This window comes from Corvus moneduloides, chromosome 3, assembly GCF_009650955.1.
Source record: "Corvus moneduloides isolate bCorMon1 chromosome 3, bCorMon1.pri, whole genome shotgun sequence".
Taxonomy (NCBI): Eukaryota; Metazoa; Chordata; class Aves; order Passeriformes; family Corvidae; genus Corvus; species Corvus moneduloides.
This window is the reverse complement of record NC_045478.1, coordinates 106,113,193-106,127,484: the sequence shown is the minus strand read 5'-3', so window position 1 is coordinate 106,127,484 and position 14,292 is coordinate 106,113,193. Positions and strand designations below refer to the sequence as shown.

At 44.0% G+C, this 14,292-nt stretch overlaps 1 protein-coding gene across 2 annotated transcripts in view; it reads right to left on the bottom strand.

The window, feature by feature from the left end:
- The window catches only part of FBXO11 (F-box protein 11), a 68,999-nt gene extending 55,167 nt beyond the window's left edge, over positions 1-13,832 (bottom strand). For both annotated transcript variants that reach the window (XM_032103207.1, XM_032103208.1), the window contains exon 1: positions 13,395-13,832. In XM_032103207.1, the coding sequence (XP_031959098.1) occupies positions 13,395-13,506 (112 nt within the window). In that variant the 5' untranslated portion in view covers positions 13,507-13,832. The remainder of the gene's footprint in view (positions 1-13,394) is intronic.
- Positions 13,833-14,292: the final 460 nt, after the last annotated feature.

Genomic DNA, 14,292 nt, shown 5'->3' with positions numbered 1-14,292 from the left:
TCCCAACAACTACCTTTTATAAACTCACACAATCTTCCTCAGATAAAATGTTACCAATGTTTTTTTTTTTCCTCTTTCTGTTCACAGCAATGTGTCAATATGATCAATACCATTAGGAGCTCCCACATCCCTACTCAGAAGCCTATCATAAAGTTTCTAAAGAGCCAGTGTAAAATCTCACTGTTTAGATCTTCCACACGAGCTGTAGGCTGTCTCTCAATGCACTTCCTTCACTATTTGTGCTTTCACAATGTCACACTGCATTTTAGTATGACTGTGTAATTTTCTTGTGCCATACGTATGGTTCAGTGCACCCACAGGCACACCTATGGCTTCAAAACTGTCATGAAGTTATATCTCAAAAGCACAAAAAAAGAATCTGTAAGGGCACAGAACACAAGTTATAAGAACATTATTTATTCTCACAGAAATGCCCACTGTTCCTCTTGGGATTTTTTAAAGTTAATTGCACAAACAATTAAAACAACCCCTACACTCTGCCTTACCCACAAATAAGGGCTCTGACTGACACACACTGGCAAATAAAGAAAAAAAAAGTCTGCCAGGCGAAGCAAGCCTCAACCCTGCCAGCTGCCCCTCAGAATATAAGTTGTTGCCCCAATGACAGATGGCCGTACAGCTCACGTGGCACTGCAAGAGCAGCTCCAGTTTTCAGCCCAGCATAATTAAGCCAACCAACAGCAATTCCCCTTCACCTTCATATGCTGCCTTGAAAGATTAAAGCACCACCACAGCCATATTCTGAGCCATTCAGTGATCCTTGTCTCAAACAAGGATCAGCTGGGAGCACAGGACAAAGGACAACTGAGAGCAGCAACTCCCAGGACACCCATCCAGATTTTAGCCTGGGACAAGCTGAGCACTAACGTAAGTCCAGAAAGAAAACAGGTATTGTGCTAAGGGATACTGTGTGGTCCACAACTATACTACCAACCACAGGAACCCAAGGACATCACGTTCAATTCTGTACTGTGCCACAGATGTGGCTCCATGATAAACCAATTTAAGAGTATAATACTGCCAGAAAGGAGAGTGCAGACCTTTTTTCACCAGCTCCCACACACAATACCCAGTGACTGTACAGGTACACAGTCATTAAAACAAAGGAAGGAAGAAGAAAACCACTGAGAAAATCTCTTTTGGTGGCCATTTGCAATTACACTGCTTAAAATATCAGTGAAACTGTGCCTACAGACTTCCCTGGTGACTTTGGGCAAGTTATGCCATTTCTTCACGTTTTCATTTCCCACTGCTGATGTCAGAACAATGGTACATCAGTACATCCCAGGTGTGCAATGATGACAGCTACAGAAATGACTGAAGGCCTGCAAGACACACAAGTTCTGCAATACAAATACCCAAATTAGTAAAACAAAGGGGATCCTTTACCAGTATCTGAAATTACTCTAGGCAATCACTACAGTCGCTGCAAGTGGTGGAATAGCAGATATTTCCCCATGCTTACTGCAACTCCAGCACAAGACCTTCAGGCAGAAGGGAAGGATTAAAGTTGAGCGCACTGATTAGTATTCTTTTTACATCGCTGAATGCTTGAACAGCTCTTTCCCAAGTAAACTCTTAGCATATACAAGAGTAAGGATTTCTGTGAAAAGATCAGTAAGTCAGGAACCTTCTGGACTAGAAACTGCTCATTAGTCTTACTCCACCCACTGCAGTGCTGTTACTAGAAATACTACAAGAGGAAACAAAGAACCACTGAATTGTTCCTCTCACTTTACAAATTAAATATGCACACATATACACAAATCTACTCTTAAAAAAAAATTCTTATTTAATTTAAACTCTTAAGGTCATTAAGTCTACTACAGTGATTCTCTCTAAGAGAAATTTTATCTAGATGGGGAGATTTTTGCCAGCTAGGTTTGCAGGAAGGGATACTTAAGAATTGTCTCCATCTATATAGTGAAAAATACCTGACAGAGGGGAGGAAGAGGCAAGCTTTGGGAGGAAATATATCGCTTTCCTGTTTTAATAAAAAAGGAGCATGGTGATTTTTTTTAAAACTGAGCAAAAAACCCAACACAAGCAGGATACCACATTTCCAAACCTTGCTCTTCTGATCCCCTTATCCTTTCTCAAACGATAGACGGATTTCAAAAGCTAGACAAAATTCATTTTCTGTAATGTATTTGGCCATTTCTGTAGTACTAATGAATTTGGGAAAATTCAAAATACGTCCCAGAAATCCTAAGGAAATCTTAACCAGGCTCAAGCAGTTTCTCCAGCCACCATAATGCACACACAGCATTCATATTACTGCAAAATATAATCTTTCTGCCAACAGGACCCTACATACATGTTACAAGAAATACATCATAGGTAATGTTTAATACTCAGTATATATATATATATATAATTTTAGTGACTACCTCTGCACCAAAACATCATAAAGATAATAAGAAATGGTCTGTTTTACTATTTAAAACTTGCTCATTATGGAAGTGGCAATTATTTCCACCATGCAAGTGATATAAAGAGTTGAAAATTTCTGCCTTTCACAGCCATTACAGCACCACTTCACCAGACTATCTGTTTGCTAATAATGGTAGCCCAGAGGAATGCTCAGGGCCAACCTTGCTGCTAAGGAAGAAACATTGGGATGACAACTAAAGTGTATTTAGTCTGAAAAATCACTGTGCCCAACTCACTACAATTCAGGTAACGTTCTTGACTCCACACAATTGTACAACATTTCTAGATCTTACACACACGCACAAAAATACACTGGCAGCTCATAGCACTCTTTGTGATACTGGTCATTGACTCAACTGAAATAAACTAAAAACTAAGCAGTCAGTCTCCTGGGATTTACCCAAGAACATGGCTATGAATCCACTGTGAGCACCAATGGATAACAGGTATTGTTGGGTAGGCCTTTAAAAGAGAGGAGTTAAAAATCATGCTTTTTCCACACACTACCTACTTTTAACTTCCATTGTATTAATCAGTGTAAGAGCAACCCACAGAAGAGAGAATGCTCAAATCTTCAGTTTCTCAAAAAAGTTATCCAGAAACATATAGGCTGAAAAATTAAAGTGAACTGAAAACTGCTCTTGAACTGGAACACCACATACCATTGAGACTGAAATTTTCAAATAAAAATTTGTTTGAAATTAATTTTCTGTTCTTTTTCTTTTCCCCACATTTTTACAAATTTAAAGATTTCAACACTAGTATAACCAATACATTTTCCTTTAAACTTACATATTAAAGTTAGGTTGCCTGTAACAGAAAAATCCGAATAATTTCACCTCCTCTTCTTTTCTGGCATTTAAAAAACAGGTTTAGAAGAGATGGGGCTGTTTAAGTAAACATTATTTCCTGTTTAGACTTTTAAAGTTAACAACCTCAGATGCTGAAGCATTATTTAGACAAAATGGGAGATCCAACATCACACTGACAGGTCCTGGGTGATCTTCAGAACAGAGCTTCATTAGAAAGACACCCACTGAACCTAGTGGGATACGCCTTTTTCAGTTACTTAAACCTTTCAAATTAAGGTAAAATTTGACAATGACAGACACCCATACTGATACTGTCAAGTGTATCAGCAGATTATTGATCACAAGCTGCTGATCAGTAAGAAAAAATTTGGCAAGATATGAAAGGCTCTAACCTTGTTATCAAAGGCCACTTAAAGTTGCTCAAATATCACCCATTATCACAATCACACCCATTCTTCTTCTAATCATCCAGACAGCAAGAGTAGCCCAAAGCACTAATCCTCTCTCCTCCCACTGATGCTTAGCTGGCCAAACAACTCTTGTGTTGAAGGAGGTTCTCTCAACACCAATCCGAGACATGTACCTCAGAGGCTCAATTATTATAGAGCTTTGCAGAGGCTTAAAAATGGAACCAGAGGAAGTTCCAAATGGATCTCAATACAAGAAGCATTGAAATCAGATGATTTTTAAGGTCTCTTCCAACCCAACCCAGTCTTTGATTCCATGAAAACGGGTTCTTCTGTGATGGAAAAACCACTACTCATTTTCATATACTGCAATTGCCCTGGATCTTCAGTCCTCCAAGCTCTTAACAGATGGAGCTCAGCTGTCTCTTGTCCCTACCCATGGTCTCAACTTGGGCAGTTGCAGCCAACACAGGTCAAAATAGAGAAATGATTACGAAACCAGAGTAAACTCTGGTTTACTTTGAATAACTGCTCTTTAAACCGTGGAAGAACGTCCAAGAAAATGGTCACAGATCTTACCACCTTCAGAGAAAGGTGACGCATCACATCGTGACGACGATTAATGTAATAACCATCTAAGAGCTGCAGTCCTTCCTTCAAGACAGCAACAATTGAAAGAAATAGTAAACATTAATTTGAGCAGCCACTACATACAATTTACATTGATGACCCAACAGCACTTGGGTCACCTTTCTGGCCTCTTGCTTTCCTAACCATCATGAAAGGCTTGTTTAGCCAAAAAAGCATTCCATTTTGTCCTCAGCTCTTACAAGCAGCAATTGAAATCTGAAGCTTTCCTATGCTTCTGCAGCTTAATGTTCTTTCTAAAGGTATGATGACAAACTAAACTTTTGTCTAAAGGTAGGTTTACAAACTTTCCAACTATTCATTTCTCACAGGACTATATCAAGTCTGTGCCAAGACCTGTGTCTCAAATTCCAATTAAAGGAAAAAATTTACACATTTCCTCTCACTTTTCTAAGAACAAGAAGCTTGGGAACTGCAAATTTTACCCAATTACCTCCTAGAAAAAAAACCATTTATTGACCAAGTAAGAACAAAAAAATAGGGAGGATACTTTATATACGCATAGGATCAGTAATGTGGTAATTAAGTAAGAAGATTAATCTGTCTAAGAAGACAAAATGGAATACATTCAAGAGGCAGTTCTGAGTTTCTCTCTGGGAGCCTTAAGAATTCAATAAGGCAGCAAGACAGGGTGGCTGTATCAGACTACTGAAAAATATTTTCACATAAGCATTTCAGTAGTATTTTAGATTTTTAACAATTATTGATGAACCAGACTGGACTGGATTTTCTGTTGCAAAATCAAATTTCATGTAAGAACTAAGCACCACAAAGAAAATCAATTGATTTACCTTTCATGTCATTTCAGATCAAATTCAAGTGCCATTTATAGTAAATGGGAATCTTTCAGTTAGCCAGGATTTCAGTAGGCTTTGAATGAGAACATCGACAATTGTTACGGCAGTGTTAGACTTATTTCAATTACCAAGCACTGTCTGAAAGAAATCAAGGTAAAATGTACTTATTCAAAAACAAGAAAGAAGCATAACAAGATACTGTGAAATAAACAACTTGTCTGTCGTGTTTCAAAATGCACTAATAAAGCTTTGTATGTTCTGCTAAAGAAAAACACACCTGGCAGTTGTAACACCTGACTGATTTCAGGGTAGCATTTCTGTAGGATTTATTTCTTCACCAAGGTATGGTCTCAAAACAGCAACAATACAGGAAATTGTGAAGTACTCATCCTGCTGTTGTACAGATAACGCCAAACTAGCTGAGAGACAGAAACTGCATTACAGTTTTAGCCAAGGCTCTCCAACAGGTCTAACAATCCACATGGAGAAGGGAGTGCCTTGCAAGAGCATAATGAAAGAGGGTCAAGCTAACTCAAATTACCTTCCATTTGCCACAGGCTAAGAGCATACACATGAACAATTACTGTGAATCAGATACCACAGATCAGCTGACATATGGTAACTTCTCATCCTACAATAACCTGCCCAAACACAAAGATAGCTTGAAATTTAGACCTGCTGTAGAGCTACAACTCTCCCCTATTCAGAAAGCAAGACACTAAACCCCTGAACCTTTGCTTCTGGATGTGTAAGCTGAAAACAAGCAACAGAAGAGAACCCACAAATGAGAGCCCTTAAGGTAAACAGGCTGTTTCCAAATACTATGGACTGGGATCACCAAAAGGAAATAGTTACTGTAACATGACCTATTCATGATAACCAGCCCTTCGGTATAAAAGCATGCACACAGCATGATGACCATGAGACTGCAAATTCAGCTCTTCTGCTGGTGTGGCCAGTGGTTATTTAAAATAAGTACACGAATTCAAAGTACAGTTGTTGATTTGGCCTGGTTGCCGTGCAATGGCAATTCAAAGCAGGACAAAACCCAAGCTTTTGCTTCCTACCCTTATTCCCAGGAGTGCTTATTTCTCTATGCTGTGTGTAACTACCAAGCTCAATGCAGTCAATCAGTGCAGAAAAAGTGACTAAAAGCTTTATACGCTCTACCAGCACTAGACTGGCACTCACATGATACAGCAGAATCAGTTTTTTGGAACACAGAACTGGCTGAGCAAGAAGATAAACACTACTATTATTTTGATACTGGAATACCAGTGATATCCGGTATGTATGGGAAGCATATCTCTCTACAGGCTTCTATGGAATAACCTACATAGAATCAAGAAGGTACAGCTGCTCAACAGAAACAAACCTAGGAGCCTGAGTGACAAGGTTTCCAGGCAGAGCTCAACTATGCAGCAGTTTGAGCTCCCCGAACAAAGCAGTGCCTGAACTCTCACATATAAGACATCAGAGGGACCTGACAAACCTGGCAACGGAATGGAAACTGCAGGTTTCTGTTACAACGAACAGTAGGTTTCATTGTACGTCCCACAGCACGGGGCAGAGCACAGAGCCCCAGCAGCATTGCAACGGCTCCTCTTAAATACAGGACTGGCATCAAGAGGTGGGAAAGGCTCCAGTCCCACACGACAGCCAAGCTGATCTAAGGGTGACCTGTGAGGGCAAGGGCCAGTCCCACTGATCTCAAATTCCCTTACGGCACCCACCCAACCCTGCAGTTAGATAGCTCCAACAGCTAAACCAGCAGGTAACTACTCGGAGTGTTTTGGAGGCTTAGTTTCCATGGTGATATGGTTCAGGGAGCTAAGAGTGTCAAAGCAAGGCAAAGGCTAAGAGCATGGAGTTAGAAGCAGGAGTAACAGGACAACTCTTTTCTCTAACAAACAGGCTCTACAATTACTTAGTTCTCTTGTAAAAATGCAACTGAAGGAAGTATCTCAGAGGAGAGCACAAAAAATAGTCCCCAAAAGCCTACTGAAAGAACTCCATGTTTTATAAGTATTCATTGCTCATCTATGTCCTCCCAGCTTCTACCCACAGATGAATAATAATTTTAAGAACAGGCAGCAGAATAATCAAGAAAACTGTTACTGAGAGGAATCACAATAACCACCATTCAAGCTATCTTTTAAGATGGATTCCAGATTCATAGATTTTAATCACCTCAAGAAAAGTTCACTAAACTTTCTAACAGGAAGTACAATGCACATAATAGATGACGACTCCAGAGCATCTTCTTTACTTAGGAACCCACATCTAGAACTTACTCTTTTCTTCTACAAAAATTTAAAAGTAGTAATATACTGTAAAAGCAAAATTTTGATGTTCTGTAATTTCACCGCATGTTTTACTTTACTTTCTTTCCTTCTCCCCTCCTTGGCCCCTGTTTCACAAGAACAAAAGAACTCAGACTAAAATCCTAAGTTATGTTCAGATACTACAGCTTAGTACCATGAACAAGAATCACCAGGTTTTACCCCCCTTCCAATCCAAGTGCTGAATGCAGAAACACCACACAAGTAAGAAACAAAAACAAATTTGAAAACACGATGGGATTAGGTAATAACAGAGTCAACTGAACAAACCTTCCATTTTCTCAATTCCTGTTAGTTCAGTCACTTCACCTCTGCTTTTGTTGTCCATATGTTGCACAGCTCTGGTTTAATTTTCCTATTGTATCTACTGTAATGTGTAAGACTAAATAGATTTAATCACTAACCAACACAATTTAGAAATCTTACAGAAGCACACTACCTCCTCTTCCTAGCAGACCAAATAGTTTACAGGCACAGCCTGCAAGAGGAAGTTTAAGTGTTGCCACAGGTGATGCACGTTAACAATGCACCTGGCGCATCCTCCTTCCAATTACACCAGGGATCCAGAAGAGAGTGTGGGCCAAAGGAGCTGCTCTGGCTGCTGCAGCAGCACTCCCGGGGATGCCAGCCCTGCGTGCGTGCTCAGTGCGCCGAGCAAACATGTGGCACAGCAGTGGCTCTGTACGGGTGCTGCACGTTCAGCACTTGTGAGGCACACCAGGCTCACCAAACTGCTGAGGGAGCTGCCCATGGAAAGCAGGCTGCCAGCCTGACCTTCCCAGGCAGCTGCTGGGCTGACAGAGCGTTCCTAGTGCTCCAATTCTACGCATATACATCAAAGCCTCAGATCCAGTGCACAGAATGTTTATTTATGCTCAACAAATGAGATGCTTCATGCCTGCACACCTGCAGTAAAAGCTTGACATACATCGCACAGCTTTGGTCTACTCTAATTGTGATTGTCCTAGGAAGCACCAGAGCAAGGAAGGGATGCAGAGCATAACCTTCCCCCAAAGCACAAAGATATAAAATAGACCCACGGAGGAGACTCCATTATCTCTTAAAACACTGGGCTCCAAGTTTTTGTAACACAGAAAGTAAAAAAAAATTTGGTATGTCTGGGAAACTGTAACTAATGTTAACAGTCTTATGATTGACTAAAATATACCAAAACTATAAGCAATGAACGCTACTGTGCATGCCAAGAACAAATACATTTGATTTGGATTTCTCCAAATGAAATAGAAAGCTTTAGCATAGGTTTAGGCCATTGTTGTACATGAAGGACAACAGAGGTAGGCATATATTCCTCTGTACTCATAATGCAGAATGAGGCTTTGGGAAACAAAAGTTGTACTTGAAGAACCAAGTTTACAGATTCTAAACTGTAAGGTAGACTTTGGAAACTTTTCATTGCAAAAACAAATTACATTTCCGTATGTGTATATATCTTTTCCCAGCTCAAGACTCACTTTCAAGAAACAGAGAAAAGCCTTAACTAGATTTCTTTCCACATGGACCAACCGATGCCCAACTTGACTTCTTGCCCTAAGGGACAACCCCACAAAAACTGAAACCCATTTAGGTGCTTTGATGCAAGTCTGTGCATTTGCTTCAGAATAATAAGAGCAATTTAATTCAGTTACTGTTACTGCCCTGCACTCGCCAAATAAGCCTTTTGGTGCACATACTAAAAAAAAAAAATCATATATAATCATGCACATGCTTACACACATACACTTGAAATAGAGCCAAATAAAAGACTCCTTACCATTCCTGAGGTATTTATCTCAACATTACAGAATTCAAATGTTGTGAGCAAGGACTCTACTAGAGCTGAGTTTCTACATGTTTGTTTTACACAGCCTAACCTACTCTTTTTCCCAGTACGTCAAGCCCTCATGTCCCCTATACAGACAAATGACTAATTCAATTACCTTGTGTGCTGACAGGCCAGCTGGTTGCTGCTTCTTGGCATGGGTAGAGAGGGCGAGTTATAAATGTCTTTCCCTCATTGTCTTCATCCTCTGCCCAGCCAATAGTTTCCACAAAACTTAACTTCACACCCCTTTGTCAACTTGGTTGAAATGAGCTAACAAGTTCAGAAGTTGCAGAGTGACACACAGACTGTATGGGTGTATGTATCTTGTTTTCACTGGCAAATAGATTGGGGCGAGGAGGGGAAGCAAACTTGCAAGGTAGGTTTACAGGCTGCATCTATTAAATTTGCCTCAGCTCCAAAAGTATTGACCCAGCTTAACCCAATCTAAATTGGAGCTGCCACAGTCCCACCACACCCACAGGCGTTCAGTGCTATCCCTTCCCTTGTAGCAGTACTGGTGCCAAAAATCAACCTGGGAAAAAAAAAGGCAGCTAGCGTTTGGCGCAGGCAGCTCCGGAGCCAGCTCCCTGCCTTGTCACATGGACACCGCCACCACGTAACAGCAGCGCGCAGCACTGAGGCAGATGCAGCTGCCACAGCGCTACACGCTGGGTACTTATCGGCACACAGGAGCCCATCCTACGAGCGCTTAATTCTGGACATGCAGCTCAGAACCTCATTAGTACCATATCCAGTGATGTGCTGGTTTTACAGAGGCACATATGCACTAATGGAGTTATTTTGAGAAGAACAGAAACAAGAAAAAAATATTCATATGATAGCTCTGAGGTTGACAATTTCAGCTGCACTCTGGACAGGATCTTTTTGTTTTTTAAAATAAGTGTCTAACCTTGTCTTCTTCCTAAAACTAGCCAAATCTATACGCTCAAGGGAGAAAAAACCAGCACTATAAGCAAACGTGAATATTTAAACACAGACATCACCCAGTCCAGATTTCTTTTTGGGTAGACCTTTGTCCTAAAGAAAATAAAAAGACACATCTATTCTATATCCTTCATGCAGAATTACAAAACCACTGGTGACTGGAGAGATATCAGGAGGGAGAAGGTAAAACAGAAGTAGCATAGTGTAGCCAGAGTGGCTAATTTAGATGGAGGGAGGTGTGAACAGCAGAGCATAAGGCAGAACATCTTGGGAAGTATATCCCGATGACATCTTATCTTGGCTGTACAATACAGTGGGTCTGGGGGAGAAAACATTTTTATCTGCAATCATTTATGATTTCCCTTCCCCACTAATCAGAACACAGGTACACAGGTATTGTTTATCAATGTATAATATAGACAGTACAGTTATATATTCACTAGAGTTATTTCTACTACAAACATAAAATGAGAATCGCTTCAGTATAATGCACAGCTTTGTACAATTTTTAAATGCTTTTAAGGAACCTCTGAGGGAGGATTTTTATAAAAGCATTTTTTCCCAGTGATCTATTTATTAACAAGAGGTGTCATAACTTGATTTTTACCCAGTAGTGAACATGTAACAGCTGTTACTCAGTTGTAAAACACTGTCTACTTACACAGCATTAAATAATAAATAAAGCTCAAGACCTACTACACGTTTTACTAAGCAATCTAATGATATGAAACAAGAAGTTCCAAAGATTAACTGTGAGCTGTATTATCAACTCTGTCCCATGATATCTGCGCTTATAAATACACTGCTGTAATAGGAAGGAGGAAAGAAATTAACAATAACAAAAAATAATTTTCGTTCAGTCACAGCTGCACTCACAGTATCCAGTAAGAGTTTTTTAAAACAAATTTAAATCTGAGTTCAATAGAAACCCTTTCCTAATAACTTATACTGATTCTTTTGTACAGCCTTTTTTAGGATGACCTACATTGCTTGGGAATAAAGGTGAAAAAAGTCAACACTGATTTGCATGTCATAGTCTTACCCCAGTATATTGGCTTTTAATTTAGTAGCATTATTCATCAGCCTTTACTGCAATAGCCCTGCACAAAGCGATCAAAGTCACAGGTAAAACTGAAATTATCTCCCAGATATAGTGTATCAGACCCTGGAAGTCCTGAGATAGAACAGAAACTGCACTAGAGACACCCCAAATGTAGATGGAACACTAATGACAAAAAAACCTTAATGCTGTTGATACATTTTTGGATAAGCAAGACCTAGCACAACTGACCTTCAAAAATGCAAGGAAAAACCTAGCAGTGATCCATACGGAACAGTAATTTCCACAAACTGTGGAACTTGGTTTTGTTATAATTTCATCACTGAGTGGTCAACAGCACAGAACAATAAAAAAAAAAAAAATTAGGTGAATCCAGAGCTCCAGAAATGTCAGAGTAATACAAATACATTGCAGCCTCACATTTTAATAGAGAAAGTTTCTGCCTGTATCTTTAGCAAATTAATATCATATGAACAGGAGCAGTCCAATGTAAAACTGAATAATCACTGCATTTAATCCATAAGCACATCATTCTGGATGCCTTTTAGAAGTTGTGTTTTCATCTGTTTAAAAGGCAAAGTAAACCATGGGGCTGAAAAAAAATCTATATTCTGCATACGGAACATCGATGATGAAAACCCTCAGTGTATATCTTTGAGGGGAAGAAGTTCTTTTTGTTGTTGTTGTTTTTCATTTTTTTCTGTGTTGTTGTTTTTCTTTTAAATGTCAGTATACCAGAGAAGTAATTTTAATTATATAATTACTGAAGATTTTGGAAGGTTTACACAAGACCCATAATTGGGCATAAGACATCACATCCTCTGGTTATATACACAGCAATCTGGTCTGGGTAACATTCTTTGCTCTGACCAATGTGTGCGAGGGGGGGCGGGGGAAGGAAGGGGAGGGGGAGGAATGAAGAATTAAAAATACTTCCTCAGATTAAATTTTCTTTACTTCATTTACTTAAAATGTTTTGATTGCATAAAATGTACTGAAATATTTATCACGACGCATCTCCGTAGTTAAAATACCTTGTTCTCAATGTGATATCCTAGATATTCAAACAAAAGACATTCAGCTGACAATGAAGCCTTTTTTCTTTTTTTTTTTTTAATTTTAAAAAGGCATTTGTACACCTAAGACCGCACCACAGATCAGTCTCCTTTATCACGCCGGAGTTGTGACAGGTAATGCATAAAAAATTAAAATCCAATCCACCAGATAAGACATGCAAAATGTCTCCTCCAATCCCACCCCCATCTCGCCTTCAAAAAAAAAAAAGCCCAGCCACCACCAGCCCTGCACATTCGGAGCACACGCACAGCGGCACCCCCAGAGCCACCACTGGGGCGACAGTGACAGGGCCGAAGGGCCGCCACCCCCGAGCCCCCCCGCACCCCGCTCCGGCCTCCATGAGGGGCGAATCCCACCTCGCCGCTTCCTCATGCCCTCACACAATGGTGCTTTCCCCCATTAGCTCCGAATTGTCAACATTTTCACGCTAGGCCCCGGCCGGGCAGGGCTGAGGCGCAGACGGCCGGAGCCCCCGCTCCGCTCCAGGGGCTCGGGGGCGGTGTGGCCGGGGGGGATCAATGGCCGATGGGCCGCGGCCCCCCCGCCGGCGCTGGAGCCGGAGCCCGAACTGCGCAGCAGGCGCGGCGCGGCGGGCCCGGCCCCGCGGAGCCTCGGCCAGACCCGGGGCCGCCGCCCCCGGACACCATTTCGGGGAAGGTGCCGCCGCAAGTCGCCCGGCACCACCTCCCCCCGCTCCGCAGCCCCCCGGGCGCTCTCCCCCCGCACCCCTCGGGGGCCCGGCCCATCGCTCCCCGCGGGGAGGCACCGGTGTTGCCGGGGGGCGAGGGCGGCTCGCCCGCTCGCGGTCCCCGGGGACGGGGCGGGGGCTCGGGGGGGTGTCCTGTCCCGAGGGGCCGCGGGCAATCGGCTCCCCCCTCCCCGGCCGGGGAAGGGGCCGAGCCCCCGCCTCCCCCCGAGCCGTGGCAGAGCCCGAGCCAAACAAAGCGCGGCCTGAGCGGGAGCCAAGGGTGAAGCAGCCTGGGCTTTTCCTGCCGGTCCCCGCGCAGGGCGGGCCCCGAGCCCGGCTTACCCCGATCCCCGGCGGCGGCGGCGGCGTTGTTCCTCTCCTGCTGCTGCTGCTGCACCGGGCGCGGCCTGGACACTCGCCTGGGTCTCCTGTTGGCGGCTCGGACCGAGTTCATTTGCCGGCTCGTGTGGGCGGCGGGAGGGGAGGGGGGGAATCCTCCGGCAACCGGTGCCTCGGCGGGGACGGGGGCGCTCGGAGGGAGCCCCGGGGCGGCCGCCTCGCAGGCGCGGGCAGCAGGGAAGGGCGGGGGGGAAATCTCCGGGCGCGGGTCCCGCCGCCGCTGCCGGCTCGCTCGAAGGCAGAGGAGCCGCCGGCTCTCCCAGCGCTGCTGTGGGGGACGATGGCGCCGCGCCCCCCCCGTCCCGGCCCCCGGCGATCCCGCGGTCCTGCCCGGCTCAGGCCCGTCGCTGCTCCGTGGCAGGAGGAGCCATTGACACCGCCAGGGACGCGCTCGCGAGCGGGCGGCCGTTGGGCGGCCGCGCTCCGCCAATCGCGGCGCCCCACACAAACGGCCGGCGCCGGCACGGCCAATCCGTGCTGCCGTACTATCGGTGCGCGGGTTGGGGAGGGGCGGGCGGGCGGTGCGGCGCGGGGTGGGGCGGCACGGTGCCTATAAAAGGCCGGGGCCGCGCGTGCGGGGCGGCAATGGCGGTGCTGGGGTTCGGCTGTGGCGGCGGCGGCGGCGGCGCCCGTGGGGAGCCGGGCCTGGGGCAGCCCGGAAGCTGCCGGGACCGCCCGCAGCAGACGGGGAGCGGAGGGGCCCGGCAGGCTCCGCTCAGGCCGTGTGTGATGAGGGGGAGAGAGAGAGTGGGCGTCTGGCGGAGGTGCCTTGTGGTGCCGTGCGCCTTGGTAACCCTGCCTTGGCTGGGATTAGCCGTGCTGCGGGTGCCCGCTCGTTTCG